Source organism: Eublepharis macularius, chromosome 18, assembly GCF_028583425.1.
Source record: "Eublepharis macularius isolate TG4126 chromosome 18, MPM_Emac_v1.0, whole genome shotgun sequence".
Lineage (NCBI taxonomy): Eukaryota > Metazoa > Chordata > Lepidosauria > Squamata > Eublepharidae > Eublepharis > Eublepharis macularius.
Window position 1 is genome coordinate 16,515,808 of NC_072807.1, and position 21,433 is coordinate 16,537,240.

The following is a 21,433-nucleotide window of genomic DNA, read 5'->3' on the forward strand; positions in this document are numbered from 1 at the left end:
ACTCAGTGTGCACTCATCAGGGAAATATTCTTCCTCCCCAGTTCCCCTAACAACATTCCAAAAAGCCACTTTTAATGATGATGGCCAGAAATTAGTTTCTTGAATGTTTGTAGGCCATCCCGTTTCCATGGTGAGAGTTTCCGCAAAGTGACTGCCTTTTGCAAAAAAAAAAGAAAAAGGGGGCGGGGGGTTATATACCTAGCTGGCAGCGTGGCGCTGAATGGCGTTAATCCGTTCCTGATTATGAGTCCTCGTTTTCATCTTTGAAATCACCCATTTCAAGCAGCCCTTCATTCTCATCAGCTTTGCTCATTAACGGCTGGCTTGATGAGCTCCGGAATCTGAAATTACATTTCTCCCTCCTGCTTAGCCTAATTGGACATTTTCACAGGGCTTTGCCATGCAGAGTTTCTCACCTGCTATTTACGTGGGTGCCTGCAGACTGCAGCCTTTGTTGCTCCTTTTCGTGGCTCAGGATAATGTTCATTTGATGCTCAGGTCCTGGTCGTTCGGTTTGCTGCAGTCTTGCAAAGATTTCCAGTTAAAACTTTTCCAAGCTTGTCCTTGCACGTACCTGTGGTAGTCATCAGTGGCCTAAAGGAATTGCCATGAAGCTTTCGTGGTTCGTTGCTGGAAGGCGGTTCTGGGCTGCCACAGGTGATTCTATAAGGAGAGAGGCATAAATACCCGTCAGATCGGCTCAAACAAGGAGCCTTTGAGCCAAAACACACGTTAAGAAATACCTAGGTTCAGCACGTGTTCTCTTACCTCAAGGTTTGCCGGGATCTGTAGGAGTCCTGGAAGCTTAAAGATCTGTAGGGGTCCTGGAAGCTTAAAGTCCTGGAAGCTTAAAGGATCTGTAAGCGTCCTGGAAGCTTAAAGGCGTCCTGGAAGCTTAAAGCTTAAAATACAGGCGCCTGTATTTCCCTTGCTGCTCTGTAAATGCTAAACTTTAAGCTTCCAGGACTCCTACAGATCCCGGCAAACCTTGAGGTAAGAGAACACGTGCTGAACCTAGGTATTTCTTAACGTGTGTTTTGGCTCTTTTTTTGCTGGATTGTTCATTGATCTGTGTGTGGCAGTTCGGCAGGTAGCTTCACTGTATTCCTGCAGGGTGGTGCAATTATCCTTTCACACATGCGCATTCTCAGCACAGCCCATTTGAGCTGTGCTCTTCCTTCTTCCGCTCAACAGGCAAGTGTTTCAATCGGTCACAAATTGTGTCAATCAGCCATCAATAAACATTGTGTTTTTAAAAAACTGCCACCGTTTGGTGCTTGTCTAAGTAATCCTTGGCAAGGTTAATGGCCGCCGATCTGTTTGGATCAGCCACGTTTTTGCGCATGCGCAGTTTTGAAAAATAAAATGCTACGCAGCCCTGTTTGGCAGGCATTTGAATCATTTGGTACCAATCGGAACAGACCTACTGAGTGACTGGCTCGTGTCTGAACTTCACAGGCGAACGTGTTCAATGTGAAATTTACAGCACCCTGTTGGCCAGTGGCTGTGGACAAGTCTGGCTTGTGGCTGCCCTTGGGAGCTCCTCGCTGCCTGGTGTTTTCGTAGTATCAGGGCTTTTTTTCAGCTGGAACACGGTGGAATGGAGTTCCAGCACCTCTTGAAAATGGTCACATGGCTCATGGCCCTGCCCCCTGATCTCCAGATAGAAGGGAGTTGAGATTGCCCTCTGCCCTGCTGGAGCGGCATGGAGGGCAATCTAAACTCCCCTCTGTCTGGAGATCAGGGGGCGGGGCCACCAGCCATGTGACCATTTTCACCGAAGGTGATTTAAACTTTTAAAAACTCCCCTCTTGTTCCAGCTGACCCAAAGTGATGTCATTGGCCCTGGGAGCATGCGTGCACTTTGCGCGCACACATGTGGTACCAGGGGCACCACCTCCCGCCAAGAGTTGCCCCTTGTGCTGGCAACCCACTGAGTTCCACCACCTCTTTTCCCAGAAAAATGCCCTGCATAGTATTAATGGCTCATCCAGCCCAGCAACTCAGCTTCTGTGCTGTCTACATACTGGGTGAACCAACCAACAGATCTGATATTATTCCAGCCAATTATTCAAATACTCTGAATAATGTTTTTTTTGAGGCTGAGCTAGCATTGTTTTCCTCTAGGTAACCCTCTTGTGAATATTCTCCAAACTAGGCTCAGAATCAGTGCTTTTATTCTGGGAAAAGAGGTGGTGTAACTCAGTGGGTTGCCCTTGGAGAAAATGGTCACATGGCTGGTGGCCCCACCCCCTGATCTCCAGACAGAGGGGAGTTTAGATTGCCTTCTGTGCCTCTGAGCAGTGTGGAGGGCAATCAAAACTCCCCTCTGTCTGGAGATCAGGGAGCGGGACCACTGGCCATGTGACCATTTTCAAGAGGTTCCGGAACTCCGTTCCACCATGTTCCCGCTGAAAAAAAGCCCTACTCCAAATGAAACCAAGAACCCTGCTGTGCTGGACCCGCGGTCCGTTTCGTCCAGCATTCTGCAGCCAACAGTTGCCTTGAAGGGCATAGAGGCCTTCCCAAAACGTCGCCTGCTAGCACTGGCATTCAGAGGTTTACAGCCTCTGAATATAGTGATTCCCCTTTAGGCATCCTGGCTAGTGGTGACTGATGGACTTCTCCTCCCCACATCTGCCTAACCCCCTTTCAAAGCCATCAGTGCTTGTGGTGGGGTTGCCAGCCTCCAGGTGCTTCTTGGAGATCTTCCAGAATTACAGATGATCTCTAGGCTACAGAGGTCAGTTCCCCTGGAGGAATTGGTAGTTTTGGAGGGCAGGCTGTCCGGACTGTCATCGCTGCTAAACTCCCTCCTCTCCCCAGACTCCTCCCTCTGCAAGCTCCGCCCCCCAAATATCTAGAATTTGGCAACCTCTTAGAGTCTCTCTACACAAGATGCCTTGGCGTGTGTTCGTCAAGTGTAGGGAGATGCGATGTTAGCTGGGATACGTAGTTTAAAAAGACAGAGCCAGCAGAGATCTCTCCTCAGAGGGTTTGTAAATTTCATCTTCGCCTCCCTTCAGCCACAATTTCACCTCTCCAGTCTAAAACTGTACGGGATTGCAACCAGAGGGCAGCGAGGAATGGCAATGGGCTGCAGCTGCCTTCTCAGAGCTGGGCACAGACCTGGAGTGGTTATAACGGGCTGAAGTTTCCCTTCTGGCGTTTCACAGCCCCTTCACACAGCTCCAGCGTATAGCAAAATTTTTGCCTTGCCACCAGCTCTGTCTTTTTAAACTACCCTTTAGTCCGGCAGAGTCTACCCTTTAGTCTACCCTTTTTAAACTACTCTTAGTCTGGAGGCATAACAAGGTCTGCAGAATTTGTATGCTGGCTTTCTTCTGCTTGCACACTACCAGATAGACGCAAATTATGTCTTGAAAGGCATAGGTGTTGAATAAAATGCCTGTTAATAAGTCATACGGTGATTAGGCAGGTTGAAGCAGTAAATCAAGGAAGGGGCTGGAACAGGTGTGGGTGTCCCTCCCCCTTACAGCACAGACAGCTAGGCAAGTCTTGCGCTTCCCGTTTTTGATTGTTTAAAAGATCACTGAGATGAGCGTAAAGTGATCGTAATAAGTCTTTTCCAGCACTTTAAAGGGTTCAAAGCACTTCACATCCATTACTTTGTTTTAATTATCCTTATTTTTTATTTGTATCCATCTTTTTTTCCTCATCAGAACCCAAAGCAGCTTATCACATCATTCTCCCCTCTTCTGTGTTGTCCCCAAAACAGCGACCTTGTGAGGTAGGTTAGGCTGAGAGAAGATGATGGGCCAGGCTCACTCCGTGAGCTTCCACAGCAGGGCAGGGATTCGAACCGGGTTGGGCCACGGATCTCTGCCAAGCCATTCCACCAGCGTCAAACGTGACCCGTCCCACTGCTGGACCCGAATGCTAAATTGCCCCTTCCCTTCCTGGAAGCCCTGCCTGCATCCTTCACTCTCTCAACTGATGCATTTCAGCTTTTTAAGATGACCGTCACGCCTCTAAATGTCCATTAGACATCTATTATCCCTTCCCGCTTCCTATTATATCCTTGCAAAGAATAGGTTTTGTTTTGCTGCCCAAAGAAGAAGGGGGTTGTGTTCGTTCCCTGCCCTTCATCATGGCTTTGAAGCCCACCCACCCCCCACCTCCCGGGATGCCGCTTTGCTTATTAGACAAGGTGTGTCACATCATTTGTTTGTTTCTCTTACGTTATGGCAGAGGGAGACATCTGGAAAAGCGTCGATGTACAAATGACCTCTGTCTTGGTTAGATCTGGCCGTAAGGGGTGATTAGCGTGGCCGATGTGTGTGGGGGAATAAGGGGTCCCACCAATGTTTTCAAACACTAGAAAGCCTGGCCATTGAGAGACAATTTCCCCACTTTAAAGAACAGTGTTTTGGTTCTGCAAGTTCTCGTTGCATCACATGGTATAAAAGGGGCAAGCAGCATGGAAGGAAACACCCTTTCCTAAAACATAACTCCTCACGGGCCTCAACAGGGGTCATTTCATAGAAAAAGAGCTGGAGGAACTCATTAGCATAACTCATTAGCATATGCCATGCCTCTTGCCATCACTGGAATAACTGATTTGCATATGCCACACCCCCTGGCATCACCTATTCTGGCTGTTTTGGACCCAATCCTGGCCATTCAGGGCCAAAATTGGGCCCAAAATGGCAAAAAGGGGCTGAAAATGGCTGAAAAGGGGCCCAAAATGGTCAGGACCGGGCCACTGCTGAGTGGGAGAGTGATCCACCACCCGTCAGAGGCCCAGTCCAGGCTGTTTTGGCCCCAATCCTGGCCGAAACGGGCCCCAAATGGCCGAGAGTCAGGTCGGTGGGGCCACCTGACATGTGACCTCTTTGGGGAACTGCCAGAGCTGCATTGCTGTGTGTTCCCCCTCGAAATGAGTCCTGAGCCTCAGGAACCCTTCTGTAGATTATTTGCATTTAATTAGCATCAGCAATTCTCTTGGTGGCCTCTAGCCATAAATTCAGCAGAGCTTCTTCCTCTTGTCTTCCTCCACCTCCAGATAGGTGGAGGAGGGGATCCAAGCCTCTTATTCACTCATAGTATAAATTCTATAGCTTTGTCCTTATATTCAAAGTCCGGCCACTCGAGAATGACTTTTAGGCCTCATCCATGGCCACAGCTGTATTTGTATGATATACAATGTGACTTATCATACTGAAAAACAAGAAGGGGAGCATTTGTGGGGCAGGGGGCTGGTTAATGTGTCCTCGTGGTTATTCCAACCTTAACAGCTGCTAAATGATACAACCAGTATGGTATAGTGGTTAGATTGTCAGACTAGGGGCCAAGCTACAAGTGACGAATGACACTTGAACGGCAAGTGAACAGATTCACATGTATTCCTCCATGTTCACTTGTGCACCACTTGCGCTCCACTCGATCAAGTGGAGTGCAAGTGGAGCGCAAGTGAACAGGGAGGAATACATGTGAGTCTGTTCACTTGCCATTCAAGTGTCATTCGTCACTTGTAGCTTGGCCCTAGGAGACCCAGGTTCAAATCCTTGCTCTTTCAAAGAAGCTTGCCAGGTAATTTTAGGCCAGACCCATATTCTCAACTGAACCTACCCTACAGGGTTGTTGTGAGGATAAAATGGAAAATCTTGGAAGATAACGGTGGATAAAACGGTAGAATCTTGCTTTGGATTCCCAGTTGGGGAGAAAAGTGAATAAATGAAATCATCTCATTCTTAAAATTACGGCTACAGACACGGCACTTTAACTGAACTTAAGTAAATGGGCCCAAAGCCAGCTAATTGATGGGTTTGCCTATGTTTCTCACAAAGAATTGCCGTTGAAAACCAACTTGGGTTATCCATGACATACGAATGCAACTTAATATGAGCTAATTTTCTTCCCATTAACTGGGCACATAAACTTGAATGTATGTTTTAGAATTGTGGCTAGTGATATGGGGGAGGGCGGGGACAAACTATTGTCAACCTGAATTCCTGCATTCATGTGGGTAAGTGGCGATAGTTCCCCCCCCCCCTTTGGTTCTCTGTGCAAGAAGGGGGACGGAAGGAAGAAGGTGCTGCATGAACGGAGCTTGGCAGTAAGCCATATTCCTGTGCAGATTTACTGAATGGTGATTAAGGGCCAAGCTACACATGACGAATGACACTTGAACAGCAAGTGGATTGAGTGGAGGGCAAGTGAACAGGGAGAAATACACTTGCCGTTCAAGTGTCATTCGTCATGTGTAGCTTGGCCCTCAGTGTAAGATCTGAATGAACCCATAGCCTTCTCCGGTTCCAGGGATCCTGGACCTTTGCCTGTTCATGTTAGGCTGGATTTCAGTCTGATAAATTAGACATACTTCCTTTTTGATGGCTGCAAGCATGTAGTGGAGGCCACAAACACAGATGGCTTTAAAAGGGGGTTAGGCAGATTCATGACGGAGAGGTCTGCCAGCGGCAACTATCCAAGGTGAGTTAAGAGATCCTCCACATACAGAGGCAGCAAATCTCTGTGCTCCAGTTCTAGAAAGCAACATCAAGGGAAGGTCATTGCCTCTGTGCCATGTTTATCTGGCCCTTCAAGGCAACACTGTGAAACAGGACGCTGGACTAGAGGCTTCCCTGGCCTAACCCAGCAGGACTTTTACATTATTATGTTTTGATTGAATCCACAAAGGACCATTTTGCCTTAGCTTGTTAGCTTGTATTTTATATGGGCTTCTACATACACATAAAGCTTTTTGTTTGTTTGCAGATCTAGGCAAAGAACTCCATTAGGTAGACACCTCCCGTCAGAGAAGGGCCCACTGAACCGTTCCCCCTCCCCAATTAATATGTGATGATTAAGCACAGTATGCCATAAATTGAGGAGGGGCAGCCCACAGGACTGATCCAGCAGCTTTAGGCTCCACCAGTGGCCCTGCCAAATTGTAATCAAAGCCAGTGATTTTTGGATTTTGAAAGGTTTGCCTGAACTAGACCGGCTGGTTGAAGCTTCCTGCTACATCGCAGAGACTTCATTGCAGAGTCTGGCCACCTCCACCAGCAGGGGAGGGCAGGGCTTTTTTTCAGCGGGGACGCGGTGGAACAGAGTTCTGGAACCTCTTGAAAATGGTCACATGGCTGGTGGCCCCGCCCCCTGATCTCCAGACAGAGGGGAGTTGAGATTGCCCTCCGCACCGCTCGGCGGCACGGAAGGCAATCTCCACTCCCCTCTGTCTGGAGATCAGGGGGCGGGGCCACCAGCCATGTGACCATTTTCTCTGAGGGCAACCCACTGAGTTCCACCACCTCTTTTCCCAGAAAAAAGCACCTGATTTGGGTGTTTCCTCCCACATTATCGACAGGTTTTTGTTAATTCTGGTGAAAGGCTCCCCTCCCACTTTGCAACAACCGGCAGGTTCTGAAGTCCTTTTTTTTTGCTTTTACATCCACTACAGAGCGGATTTTTTCTCGTGTCCTGCTTCCCCCACTAAGTTTGATCTGATGGGAATGGAGCCAGGCGTCTTTAGCGCCTGAAGGTTGCCCTGCTGAATGGGCAGCTGCCCCCACAAATCCCTTGACCACCTCTGTGGACTTTGTTTGGCAAAGTATACATCTGGTCTGGAGAACGGAACAGCTCTTGAGAATTAAGAAATTGCCACCACCACCACCTCCTTCTGGCCATCAATGATCAGTCTAACAGGAGAAAACAGATTTTGGAAAACCAAGAACTGCTAGTTTGCTGATGGATGTAGCAATCCTTCAGAGTCCAAAGAGTTCATTGTCTATAGCCATAGGCCATCACAATTTACCAAGCATCAACTAATAAACAGTTAAATCCAGTAAAAGTTAATTAACATTAATTAAAATGATACAGTATGCCAAACTATCCCAGGGGTCATGAAACAGCCTCATTCAGTACCACCTTAGATCTTATCTTTTTGGCTGCGAGTGCGAACTGAGAGACTCTATAGGACACATGATTGTCAGTGTCAGATAACGAAAACACAATCTTCTCGATTTCAGAGTATGTGTTTGTCACTGATAGGATTCTGGCCAAGAATTTAGCTCTGAGTACACTATATAATGGAAAATAAAGTAGGTAGTGGGAAAGTTTCTCCACTGTAGGTAATCCACAAATGCAGGTGCGATGTTCCATAGGGGTGTGAGAATAACGCCCTGCCAAAAGAGCTGTCTGCATCATCTGGAAGCGCAGAGCAGTGAAAGACACTCTGAGGTTGTAATGAGAAAGACTGGCTAAGCAGGGAGATCTTGGATGGTCAAATGTGATTAGTTTATACCAAGGAGCTGCCTTAGATTTTAATATTGATAGCCGATCCATCACTGCATCTGACTTATAGATCCACTCCTTAAGTGGGAGGTTGTTGTCTGAGATCCCTAACAGGTCATCCGGGATGGTATACCTTTGGCAAATGGTGGATAGAAAGCCAGGGCGTGTGGGGTCTTTGGATAGTAAATAATATACTGATTGGCAACTTAAGGAGTCAGAACTGGAAAATTTGATCCTTTTCCAGTATTTTAAAACTGCAAGGTGTACCCGCGCCCTAAGGGAGGGGAATAATCCTTTGGAAAGTTCTCCTTCTGTACCCTTTGCCGAGCTCTCATGCTCTTTGGCACAGAAAAACCTTCCATTTAAGTTCCGTTGTTTGCAAAGGATGGATTCACAGAGCCCGGCTTACATTCCTTTGTCTTCTCTTTGCAGCCCCCGCAGAATTCGTACAGCACCCACAGTCTATTTCCAGGCCCGTGGGGACCACCGCCATCTTTACCTGCTTGGCCCAAGGGGAGCCTCCGCCGCAGATAACGTGGCTGAAGAATGGGCAGATTTTGGAGCCGACGGATCACATTAAGTTGAAGAACAACAACAGGTAAATGAATTTCGTGAGGATTTGGGGAGGTCCTTCTTTGCCTGGGAAGGCTCTGTCAGTTTCACTTCCCCTTCTAGGAGGAGAAGAGGAAATTAACAAACCCTCTGAGGAGTGATCTTTGCTGGCTCTGCAGAGAGGGGAAATTAACAAAGCCTTCCAATCGCTATTAAAACTCAGCTTCCCGGCTAACACTGCGACTTCTTTCACATGCTCCTCCTCGTGTGATTCGTCTCTTGTAGCTTAGCTCTGAGACCCTCGAGAGCTGCTGCCAGTCTGAGTAGACAATACTAGTCTTGTTGCCCTAATGGTCTGACTCAGTAGAAGTCAGATTCATGTGTCCAGGTGTGTGTTTGGCATGTTTTAGCTGTCTGTGAGGCCCAACAAACTGGAGTTGACATGGCCACGAGAAAACTAATCATGATATGACAAGTTGCAGATGCTTCCTTGGCACCCAGACTGATGTCTGAAGCCTTTTGATAGCCTCTGCCCCAAAGCATCCAGACATTTATTTACTTACTTATTTCTGTATTGCTACACCACTTTTCTCCCTATGATATTTTCTCTTTATGATATTTTCTCCCTTACGATATTCTCCTCCCCCTCCTCTTTATCCTCACAACAACCCTAAGTGGTAGGTTAGGCTGAGAGGGTATGACTTGCACTCAGCTCAAGGTTCTGGCCCAAGATGAGCCAGCAGGCTTCCATATTTAAATCTGGGTCTCTCAGATCCTAGTCCGATGCCCTGACCACTGCCACATGCTGGCTGAGATATGTGGTAAACTGGTTCCAAGGTTGGATTGGGTCGATTTGATTCCAAAATGTATATTTACATCCAGCCGTGCTGGAGGCAGAACTGTAGAGAGCATGGCAACATCAGTCCCCCCGTGTAGTCATTTTCCAGGGCGGATTCGTGTTTTAGCTTGTGTATTGTTTTGGTTGCCTGTGGAGCACAAATGGACTCTGCTCTCACTACCTTAGGTGATAATGGTGACCTTGCCGCTGATTTTCCCGTGGAGCTGTTTTTTCCAATAGGAGCCGGATAACCATGTTTTCACAGTGGAACGTGCCGATATTTGCGTTGCACAAATAGCAGGATGGGAAGGACTTAGGGTGAAAATTACTGGTTGGTGAGCTTAGCTCCTGTGCAAATAGCCCAGAACAGCATGGGTAGAAATAACAGTTATCGAACTATACATCAGCAGGTTTGCATAACTAATGCAATATCTAAGTATTAAATATATTAACTGCTCTGTTTGTATCTGTGTGTGTGTTGTGTGTGTGTACCTGGGGGATCAACAAATAAAACACCATTTATTTTAATTTTTTTTTCATTTCCTTTCCCCCCAATTGGGACCCAAAGTGGCTTAACATCATTTCCCCCCCCTAATTTCTTCTCACAACAACCTTGTGAGGTAGGTTAGCCTTAGAGTATGATTGCCTTAAGGGCATCTAGGCAGCCTCCATGGCAGAGTGGGGATTTGAACTTGGATTTACCAGATCACAGAATCAGAATCAATAGAATCACAGGGTTGGAAAGGTCCTCTAGGGTCATTTAGTCCAACCCTCTGAAAAATGCAGGAAATTCCCAAATACCTCCCCCCCCCACACACACATAGTGACCCTTACTCCATGCCCAGAAGATGGCAAAACTCCATCAGGATCCCTAGCCAAGCTATCCTGGAGAAAATTGCTTCCTGACCCCAAAGTAGCAATTGGCCTTACCCTGGGCATGTAAGCAGGGGCCGCGAGAACTAAACACTGATGTAACCCTTCCTGCCCTCCCTCTCATGATCTGCCCAGGTTCACAGAACCAGCATTGCTGTCAGAGGGCCATCTGGTTATCTCAAGATCTACTTATATCAAGCACCTCAATTTTGCTGTTGCACCCACTGACATCACGACATCTGGCAGTTCGTGTAAGGACATGTACTGAAATGCTGGTAAATGAGAGAGTGCCTCTGAGCATATATAAATGCTTTTCCGTCGCCCACCACAGCCAGCATCCCATACCTGGGATTTTGGGAGGGCCCTGAGGTAGACTGGAGTGGCAGAATTCCTTTTTAAAAAACTAATCAGCCTACAGTATAATGAACATTTTTTTCTTGAATTGATTCTTCCTTTCTTGTCTTTCTTGGGAAATTTTAGGAAATGTTAGGGAGGAGCCAGTAACTTCAAACCCCCATGACATCATGAAAGTAGAGCAAAGGGGCATCCCCGTAGACATGTCCCTGCAACCTTCCAAAAGATTCCTACTTAAACCAAAGAAAAACATGCTTTTTGCTCCAAGTGAAAGAGGGAAGCCCCAGGAATGCCATAAGCCATGCTTAGAATGAGCATTATGTCACATAGACATAAGGCCTTGAATCCAGGGCTTCCTGCTTTCCTTGTGGGGGGAAATCCCTGTGAGGAAGTGGCTTGTGTTGTGCTAGCTCAAACTTTCCGCCTCTGGGGTCCAAGTTGACTTATATGCTGTCACAAAATTCCTGTTACCTACTGAGTGTTTTCTAAGAGCCTCTTTACACGAGATGCCTCAGTGTGTTTTCGTCAAGTGTAGGGAGAGGCAATGTTAGCCGGGAAGTGTAGTTTAAAAAGACAGAGCTGGCGGAGATTGCTCCCCAGAAGGTTTGTTAATTTCATCTTCGCCTCCTGCAAGGCTCTGTCAATTTCATCCCTCCAGTCTAAAACGGTGTGGGATGGCAACCAGAGGGCAGCCAGGAATGAAAATGGGCTGGAGCTGCCTTCCAGAGCCAGGTTTGGAACTGGAGAGGTTAGAATGGGCTGAAGTTTCCCTTCACAGAACCTTCACACAGCTCCAGTGTATAGCAAAGCCTTTTCCCTGCTGCCAGTTTTGTCTTTGTAAACTACCCTTTCCGGCTAACAACACATGTTCTTCATGTGTCAGATGTCTCGTGCAGACAGACTCTTAGATGCAAAGGCAGTTCCCCTGGAGCCTGCCAATTTCATTCCTTCCCCATGTGGTCAACTGAGAGCACACCCTTTCTTGCAAAGAGCCCGGCTATATTCCCTCCACCCTCAAAGCCAACCCTGGGATTCTTGGAACACAATTTTGAAGGTCATGGGGTGTGGTGCCTTCTTGGTTTAATTCAGTGGAAGTCAGCTTCTTATGAATTATGTCTCCCTGTCGATAATTTCCAAACCCATGAATCTGAGCAATCCAATTTTGTGTTTGTGTGAATACCCTGAATACTCTTGGAAATAAAGATGGCCTTGCTATCCTCTGCCTTCCTTCCTTTCATTCTTGCGTGCATGACTAAAGGCAATGACGCACTTAGTTCCAGGCAGAATCAGTTTGCAAAGTGGCCTTTGGACACATATCAGCCAATTGCATTTAGAAAAAATATTTGTCTGTGTAATGAGGGGATCTCTTATCTTCCAGTAATGAGCCAAATGAAACTGTAGCGGGAGCCTGTTAATTAGATTACACGCTCTCCCCCCTACTCACTGAAAATTTCATGTGGATTAAAACCCATCATACAGTAATAAAAAGACAGAATGCCCCTAAAGGATTTCCTTTTTATTAATAAAGAAAAAGACTGAGCAAGCCATCTCACGTTGGATTGTTTGCTAATTGATTGCAATAATATCCAAGCAATCGTTTATTTTTCTTTACTGGGGATGGTGAAGGGAGAAGCATTGGCTCAGCAGCTGGGGAGGTTTGCCAAACTCCCAGCCCGAGCATTTTCTACGAGTCTTCATCATCCAGATTGGCTGTTAGAGGCCAAGATGAAGCTTGCAACAGCAGGCCTACGCAGTTTGTAACCCGAAAAGCCAAAATGCAGAACACGCCCCCCCCCCGGGGGCTCAACAGGGCCTTAACTAGTCCTTCCTAGCCAGCCGGGTATAGAATCAGAGAGGCTTGAGGGTATCCATCCATCCATCCATCCATCCATCCATCCATCCATCCATCCATCCATCCATCCATCCATCCATCCATCCATCCATCCAGGGCTTTGTTTCTGGGAAAAGAGGTGGTGGAACTCAGTGGGTTGCCCTTGGAGAAAATGGTCACATGGCTGGTGGCCCCGCCCCCTGATCTCCAGACAGAGGGGAGTTGAGATTGCCCTCTGCGCCGCTCAGCGGCGCGGAGGGCAATCTCAACTCTCCTCTGTCTGGAGATCAGGGGGGCGGGGCCACCAGCCATGTGACCATTTTCAAGAGGTGCCAGAACTCTGTTCCACCGCGTTCCTGCTGAAAAAAAGCCCCCCCCTCTCTCTCCCTTGCCTTTCTCCTCAGTGGGTACCCAAAGCAGCTTACATCATTGTCCTAGCCTCCTTTTTACCCTTACAACAGCCTTTTCAGGTAGTTTAGGCTGGAAAAGAGACTGGACCAAGGTCACCCAGTAAGCTTCCACGGCCAAGTGGAGATTTCAGCCTGGCTCTCCCAGATCCTTATCCAGCACTCTAACCACTACACCACACTGGCGAGAATGCCTGACCGCACAGTGCCAAAGGAATGGGAGGGCAGGGATTGGGGCTTCATATCAGGACCGAGCGGGTTGCCATGTCTAAGTATGCAGCCCTGCTTTCCTGAGAGTAAGCTCAATGGAATAAAATAGGACTGACTTCTCAGTACGCCAGCTGAGGATTGCTCCTTAAGAATGGAGAAGTCTCTGGTTCAGTTTTTGCCAGCCTTTTCTTGGCCTTTGCCGAACTGTGGTTCTCTCAGGTTTATTCTCCGCCCCCCTCCCCAGCCCTAAATGTAATTGTGGCATACTGTATATAATTGCTAGGTGTTGTTATTATCAGGGCTCATTTTGAGGGGGAACGTGCCGGAACGCAGTTCCGGCAGTTCCCCAAAGAGGTCACATGTCAGGTGGCCCCGCCCATCTGACTCTCGGCCATTTTGGGCCTGTTTCGTCCTGGCTTGGGGCCAAAACGGCCTGGATCGGGCCTGTGACAGGTGGTGGATCACTCTCCTGTTCAGCAGCGGCCTGATCCTGACCATTTTGAGCCCCTTTTTGGCCATTTTCAGCCCCTTTTTGCCATTTTGGGTCCAATTTCAGCCCTGAATGGCCAGGATTGGGTCCAAAACAGCCAGGATGGGTGATGTCAGGGGGTGTGGCATATGCAAATCAGTTATGCTAATGACACATTTCCAGTGATGTCAAGGGGTGTGACATATGCTAATGAGTTATGCTAATGAGTTTCTCCAGCTCTTTTTCTACGAAATGACCCCTGGTTATTATTATCACACTCCTGAATTCATTTTTAAAAATCCAGTTCCTGGCTGAGAGATCGCTCGTCTTAACTGCATGTCGACTTGAGCAATCCTCTTTGAGTGTCGCTTCCCCCACTTGCCCTTCAATCCGCTGGTGTCTGGTGTGATTCACCAATGAACCCCCTCTCTTAGAATTTATTGTGCAAAGCTTCGATCAAACCGACATGCCTCTCTGCTACATGGACGTGGCACGGGTTAAGCAAAGACATTGCTAGCCCTATCCAGAGGAACAGAAAGCGCCCAGATTTTGGCGATCTGAGCCAAATCTCGCTGTTTCTGTGCTTCTTCAATGTCTGCTCCTTTGTAATGTGTGAGGTACGGCTACATTCCTTTTTAGGGGGATGCAGCTGGCAAAGCACTCCACCCCTTGTTACAGTGATGGAGAAGTTTGGTCCCTTCCCATGACAGCTTAAGGGGGGAGGGAGGGAGGATCGACTCGTTGCTCTGTCGTGTCTATCACTCATAGCCCCTTGATGGCTGGCGGTCTTTAAACGGAGACTGTTTCACACACTTGCCAGATGGTGCCTCAGCATAAATTAGAACCTCGCTGGTTGCAAAAGGCCTGGGATAATATCTTCCCCCATCTTCCCCCATGGGCATCCTAACCCTCTACAGTCCTCGAGAGAGAATTAATGTTTTCTGCCGGGAGGGGCATCTGACCCCTTGCGAGTAGGGGCACCAGACACATTTCTTGCATAGTTTCCTGTGCACGGGAGGCCCTCTGGGGCAGCTCTGGAAGGAGCCTGGGACTTCTTCTCTTCAAGGATAACTAGAGGCTGGGTCCCCATGCTTGCCTTAGTCCAAGGAGGCACGTTGGATGCCCAATTTGGAAATACAAAAGCAGGATTTTGTTCTTCCAAACCACCAAATGGGGATAAGGTTGCTGCCCATCCTGAAACTTGCAGATGAAGTAGGATGTAAATTGGTGTTGCAATTACTTAGATGTTTTGAGGCAGATGCAAGAGGACCAGACAGCCACAGCAACCCTTTGCTCCATGGCAGGCAAGACACTCAGAGCCTCTCTACACGAGACATCTTACACTAGGATGCTCAAGTGAAGGGAGACGCAACGTTAGCCAGGAAGCGTAGTTTAAAAAGACATCGCAGGCAGAGATCACTATCCGAGGGTTTGTTAATTTCATCTTCATCTCCTCAAAGGGAAGGTGAAATTGACAGAGCGTTCTGGGAGGCGAAGATGAAATTAACAAACCCTCTGAGGAGTGATCTCTGCCAGCTCTGTCTTTTTAAACTACCTTCCTGTAGAGAAGTGAAATTGACAGAGCCTTTGGCTCTGTCTTTTTGAACTGCATTTCCCAGCTAACATTGTGTCTCCCTTCAGTTGAGCGTCCTTGTGTAAGATGCCTTGTGTAAAGAGACTCTAACTCATGCTCCTTTGTGTACGTGTGCCTGGATTTAATACCATTTTACCTCAGACAGCATCCTTGGCAGCTTGTGCAACTCTTCTTCGTGATTTTGGTGCATCCCCACACATGGGATGTTTCATGCCTGTGCCGAAACAGCTTTGGAACATTCTAGAGCTTTAGCCAAAGAGTTGGTACAGAAGCGACCTTCTACTCTGAGGCTTGCAGCTGTCTGCGCAGCTCGGTTTCCTTTCAGACCACCTCCGCAGCATTGAAACTGTATATTAATACAAAACATAGGAAAAGAACGTATGTAATCAAAGCTACCATAACCCCCTCCTCTGCTCCATCCCCAGCCATCAGTGTCCATAGGCCCTCCAGAAATGGAAAGTCTTCAAACCAGTCTGGAATGGGCCGCTCTCAACAACTGAGGGATGAAATACTGCAGTCAGGGGGTGGTGGCAGCTCAACCCTCCCCTTGGTCCCTGGATCGCTAATCTTCACTTAGAGCTGGCTTCTGAAAGAAGGCCTCAAGTCTTAGGGTTGGCCCACACAGGCAAAGGTAGTTCTTCAACTGTAGCAACTGCAGCTTTAAATCTGATAGAAAAGAGCCCAGTAGCACCTTTAAGACTAACCAACTTTACTGTAGTGTAAGCTTTTGAGAACCACAGGTCTCTTCGTCAGATGCATCTGACGAAGAGAACTTTGATTCTTGAAAGCTTATGCTACAATAAAGTTGGTTGGACTTAAAGGTGCTACTGGATTCTTTTCTATTTTGCTACTACAGACTAACACGGCTAACTCCTCTGGAGCTTTAAATCTGCCGCTTTGGAGGAGTTGCTGCGTTAATCTTTGAGCGAATCAAGCTTCTTCAACTTCATTCTTGCAGCAGAAGCTGCCTGCTCCTCGCAGTAAAGAACGGGGAATCGTGTCGTACTAGTAAAGTGGCCTCCAAAGTCTTTCAGGAACGGTGTATCAGAGACCCACTTGTGAGTTCTCGCTAAGTGCTTGATCGCAGCCATTTGAACCTCTTTTCTTCCGAGCCTGATTTTTTTCAAGGAAAACCTGTACGAGCTCAAAAGACTGGAGTGATTATTGACTCCCTCGCTCTTCCTACGTTTGACAGCCAGCAGTTGCTGGAAGAGATGTTTTTAAACTGTTCAAGGGAAAGGTTGCAGTTGACGATTGCAATGCACCTTCTCCATTACGTCTCCATCCTGCGTTGACTTTTTTTTTTCCCCGAAGACAAGATAGCTATTACTGCTTGCTTGGTACAAAAGGGTTGCCAGGAAGTAGGGCTTCTGTGGGAATACCGTTGCCACCCTAAAGGAGCATCTACCTCGGATAGTGTAGAACTTTAGAAAGGATGCATAATGAGCTGAAAATTGCCGTTTCAGCCATGACCTCGCTCACTAGCCAGCTTCTCTTTCCTCTGCTTCAGTGGGGTCTTACTGACTAGGAATCCTACATATTTCACCACAAACCTGTTTGATTGCCGAAATTCATGAGTTTGAAGTCGACAACCTGAAACGAGCCAATCACATGGTCTGTTCGATTCATGCCAAGCAGCTGCAAACACCTGCCTAATTGATTTGCATCCGGGTTTCCCAAAACTGCTCATGCACAAAGACGCTGCCAGTTCAAACTGGTTGGTGGCTGTTAGCACTGTAACTGGACTACCTAGATAAACACCAAAGGGGTTTGTGGAGCGTTTATTGATGAGTGATTGAAATGATTTGGGAGTTGCCCAGTTGTCTATTTAATCAATTGCAGCTGATTGGAGCAGCTACACAGCAAGGATGGGGAGGCGAGTGATAGAACTCAGTTGGGCTGTGTTAGAATACACATGGGCAAAAAGCCTATTGTTCTGTACTGCATGGTTAGTAAGGAATACGATGAAACAACCGTCTGGTTAGCCACAAACAGATCGATGAACTATCAAACCGATCATTGAAAAACCAGGTCTCTGTAACCAGCAAACAGGACATGAGATGAACCTGTGGGTGTTGAAGCATCTTGTGTACTTAACCCACTTTGCAGAGAGAATGAATATGGACAGTGGGAACAGCGCTGTGCAATTATTATAGTATGACTACAGTCACACTGAGAAGTTCTTTGTGAGTTCCTATCCTCTTATAAGGGATTGTTTGGCCCTGTTTTGTACTCCTCTCCCAAGTCCGTGTTTCTGTAATTATCAGTCCCTAAGGCCCGAAAGGTAGACGATCTGCACGTGTGCTGGGAGTGCGAATCCGCCAGCAATAAGCATGTGATGTAGAATGGAATTCTGCTGGAGGGAACTTTCTGTGCACATCATAGTGTAGAAATTGCAATCGCCTATGAGCATTTTAGGGAGTTTTCGGCGCTCCCCGCATCCTTTACACTGCATTGTTTATTGAATGTATTATACTGACTTGGTCTCATATTTCTCTGATGATGAAATCCTATTTTATTGGATCCCGTGATTTGGAAAATCCAGCCTCCTGGATGCATGATACTGTTATCATTTCATTGTTCAGTGATTGTGCAATCCTGGTGTAATATATTGTCCATTGTCTGGTCTTTATGGCATTGTTCTTATAACTCTGTAGTCCACCTTGAGTCGCGACGAGAAAGGCAGATGATCATAAGAACATAAGAGAAGTCATGTTGGATCAGGCCAATGGCCCATCCAGTCCAACACTCTGTGTCACACAGTGGCCAAAAAACCAGGTGTCCTCAGGAGGTCTGCCAGTGGGGAAGGGACACTAGAAGCCCTCCCACTGATTGCCCCCCCCCAAACACCGAGAATACAAAGCATCACTGCCCTAGGCAGAGAGTTCCATCTATACCTTGTGGCTAAGAGCCACTGATGGACCTCTGCTCCATATGTTTATCCAATCCCCTCTTGAAACTGTCTATGCTTGAAGCTGCCACCACCTCCTGAGGCAGTGAATTCCATGTGTTAATCACTCTTTGGGTGAAGAAGTACTTCCTTTTATCCGTTCTAACCCGACTGCTCAGCGTTTTCATTGAGTGCCCACATGAGTTCTTGTATTGTGAGAAAGGGAGAAAAATACTTCTTTCTCTGCCTTCTCTATCCCATGCATAATCTTGTAAACCTCTTATGTCACCCCTCGGCCATCATTTCTCCAAGCTAAGGAACCCCAAGCACCCCAACTATTCTTCATAGGGGAAGTGTTCCATCCCTTTCATCATTCTAGTTGCCCTTTTCTGCACTTGTTCCATGGCTATAATATATTTTTTGAGGTGTGGGTGACCAGAATTGTACACAGTATTCCAAATGAGGCCATACCATTGTTTTATACAGGGGCATTATGATTTGATCAGTGAAGTAAACAAAAAAATGTAATATGCATGTGCCAGTTTATTGCTCTTGCACATGTACTGATATATGTGCATAATTCTGCATGCCCTCCTCACGTGTATGTTTCTACATTTCCATCCAAAGGAACAGGCACACTTGGTATCTGTCTCTTCTCAAGGCCCTTTCTGGATATACCCTTTCCCTTGATGGCTTTAATTACTGGAGTCTACAGTCCCTTTAATTCAAGGCAGAGATAAGGCACCTCCTTATAGGAGCTCGATAATACCTCTCCCTCCATTTCCCCCTTTTACAATAAGCATCACATTCATTCCAAACTGGGCTCTGGGTTTCAAGTCAAGGCTGTGATCTTTTCTCTCTGCCAAAGCCAGGCAGGGTGTGGGATGGGGTGGGAGTGGATGTAGTGAGATTCTTATTAAGCATACTTAGCATTTCCTTATCAGGCACAGACGGATTAACCTAGATCTTCGGGATCACCTCTTCCTGTATGTTCCCCGGAGACCGCTTCAATCAGCGGATAAATGTTTACTGGTGGTCCCCAGCCCTAAGGAAGCCCGCCTCGCTTCAACCAGGGCCAGGGCCTTTTCAGTCCTGGCCCCAGCCTGGTGGAACGCTCTGTCAGTGGAGACCCAGGCCCAGCGGGACATGTTATCGTTCCACCGGGCCTGTAAGACAGAGCTGTTCCGCCAGGCGTTCGCTGGTTGAAGGGGGTGGTGCCCTGTTGGCCTCCCACCTTTGGGGTGGGGGGCTCTCCCCACCGTTGCACCTTAATGTATTTGGTTAATTTATTTTATTATTGTTAATTGTATGTTGATTTTAGAATTATTGTTTTCTTGTTTTTATTGATTTTAATTGATGTTCACCTCCCAGAGCCCCTGAGGATGGGTGGTTTTATAAATTGAAATAACAACAACAACAACAACAACAACAACAACAACAACAACAACAACAATATATTGAGATTAACAGCTCTTTATTATAATAAACATCCTTATTGGAGACTGGAAGCAGACAGACTGAAGACTCAGGCTCAACAGTAACCAATTTATACTTGTAGAAACCATATAAATCGAAGTAATAATAATAATAGATGTGGCCTGGCTGGTGGAGTGGAGGAGGAGGAGGAGGTTTTTGAAACCGCGGGCAATTTCTAGGATCATTGCTAGAACATACTCAGTGGGGCTCATCTGTTTTGTTTCTCCCCACAGCACGCTCACCATCTACGGCATCAGCCAGGGGGACGAGGCCATCTACCAGTGCATCGCTGAGAACAGCGCTGGCTCCACACAAGCCAGCGCCAGGCTCACAGTGCTTTGGGCCGACGGGCTGCCCGGCCCGCCTCAGAAGGTGAAAGCCACGACCATCTCGGCAACCACCATCCAAGTATCGTGGAGCGAGCCGCTGCTGAACACCAAGGAGATCATCGGCTACGTCCTTCATATCAGGAGAGCATCAGGTAGGGCAGGAGAAGGGGGTTAGAAACAGGAATGGCAGCAACAGCTACCGAGCGTTGGCGCTCGCTTTGATCCAAGAAGGAGCAGGAGCCACACCAACCAGATAATCTTTGAACGGGGCCTTCGTGTGCCAAGAATCCTGACAGCTTCTCATGTTTTCGTCCTACCGTTCTTCTGGGCGTAGGGCAGCATACCTGGTTCTTCCCTCTTCCATTTCATCCTCACAATAACTTGGTGAGTTAGGTGAGGCTGAGAGAGGGTGATGGGTGAGCTTCATGCATGAGCAGGGATTTGAACCCAGATCTCTTTGTACACAAGACATCCTACACGGGGATGCTCAAGTGTAGAGAGATGCAACGTTCACTGGGAAGTGTAGTTTAAAAAGACAGCTGGCAAAGATCACTCCTCAGAGGGTTTGTTAATTTCATCTTTGCCTCCCCCGCCCGAAGGGGAGGTGAAATTGACAGAGACTTTGGTGAGGTGAAGAGGAAATTAACAAACCCTCTGAGGAAAGATCTCTGCCAGCTCTGCCCTTACGTAGAGAGGTGAAATTGACAGAACCTCTGACTGTCTTTTTAAACTACGCTTCCTGACTAACATTGCATCTCCCTGCACTTGAGTGTCCCTCATGTAGAAACTGTAAATTTGACATTCTAAACGCCACACCCCATCTTTGTTTACAGATTCCTACTCTCTTTACAGAACTACCATTGTCAGGATTCCCTCTGAGGGAGGCTTTACGTCTACTCGTCTGCCTCCCCCTCAGATCCGTAGATCTCCTGAGTCCCTGTTGAGGAGTCCGTAGAAAACTGAAGGAGCTTGAAGGGACAGCTCTGTGCAGCACTTGGTTAGGATCCAGGGCTGCTTTTTGCATCATCTTGTTTGTAGTAGGTCCTCTTGTTCTCAGGAGCTTATCTCTTAGCACTCCTAATCGGGTGGTGGTCACCAGTTGTTCGGTGGGCAGGAGAGCCAAAAAGGAATTTAGTTCTTCCTCGAGTTCTCAAGAAAGGAATGCTCCGGGGCCATATTCACTTGTGAGAGGAAGTCAGGACCCTGAGGCCCTACCTCCCTGGTTCCCTTGTGCCACGAATGCCAAAGTGGAACGCTCAGCCGCGGTCAGAGAGGCATCTTTTTGCCGACGCGGTAGCAAAGGGTTTAAAAACAAATTGTTAAAAACCCTCGTGGGGAAGATCCCTCTAGAATA

The 21,433-nt window shown here is 47.4% G+C and overlaps 1 protein-coding gene across 1 annotated transcript in view; it reads left to right on the forward strand.

Annotated features, from left to right (window-relative positions):
* Window positions 1-21,433, forward strand: part of IGDCC3 (immunoglobulin superfamily DCC subclass member 3) — a 107,168-nt gene that overhangs the window by 73,220 nt on the left and 12,515 nt on the right. Inside the window, exons 6-7 of the mRNA XM_055002287.1 lie at window positions 8,689-8,854; window positions 19,984-20,231. Of these exons, the coding sequence (XP_054858262.1) occupies window positions 8,689-8,854; window positions 19,984-20,231 (414 nt within the window). The remainder of the gene's footprint in view (window positions 1-8,688; window positions 8,855-19,983; window positions 20,232-21,433) is intronic.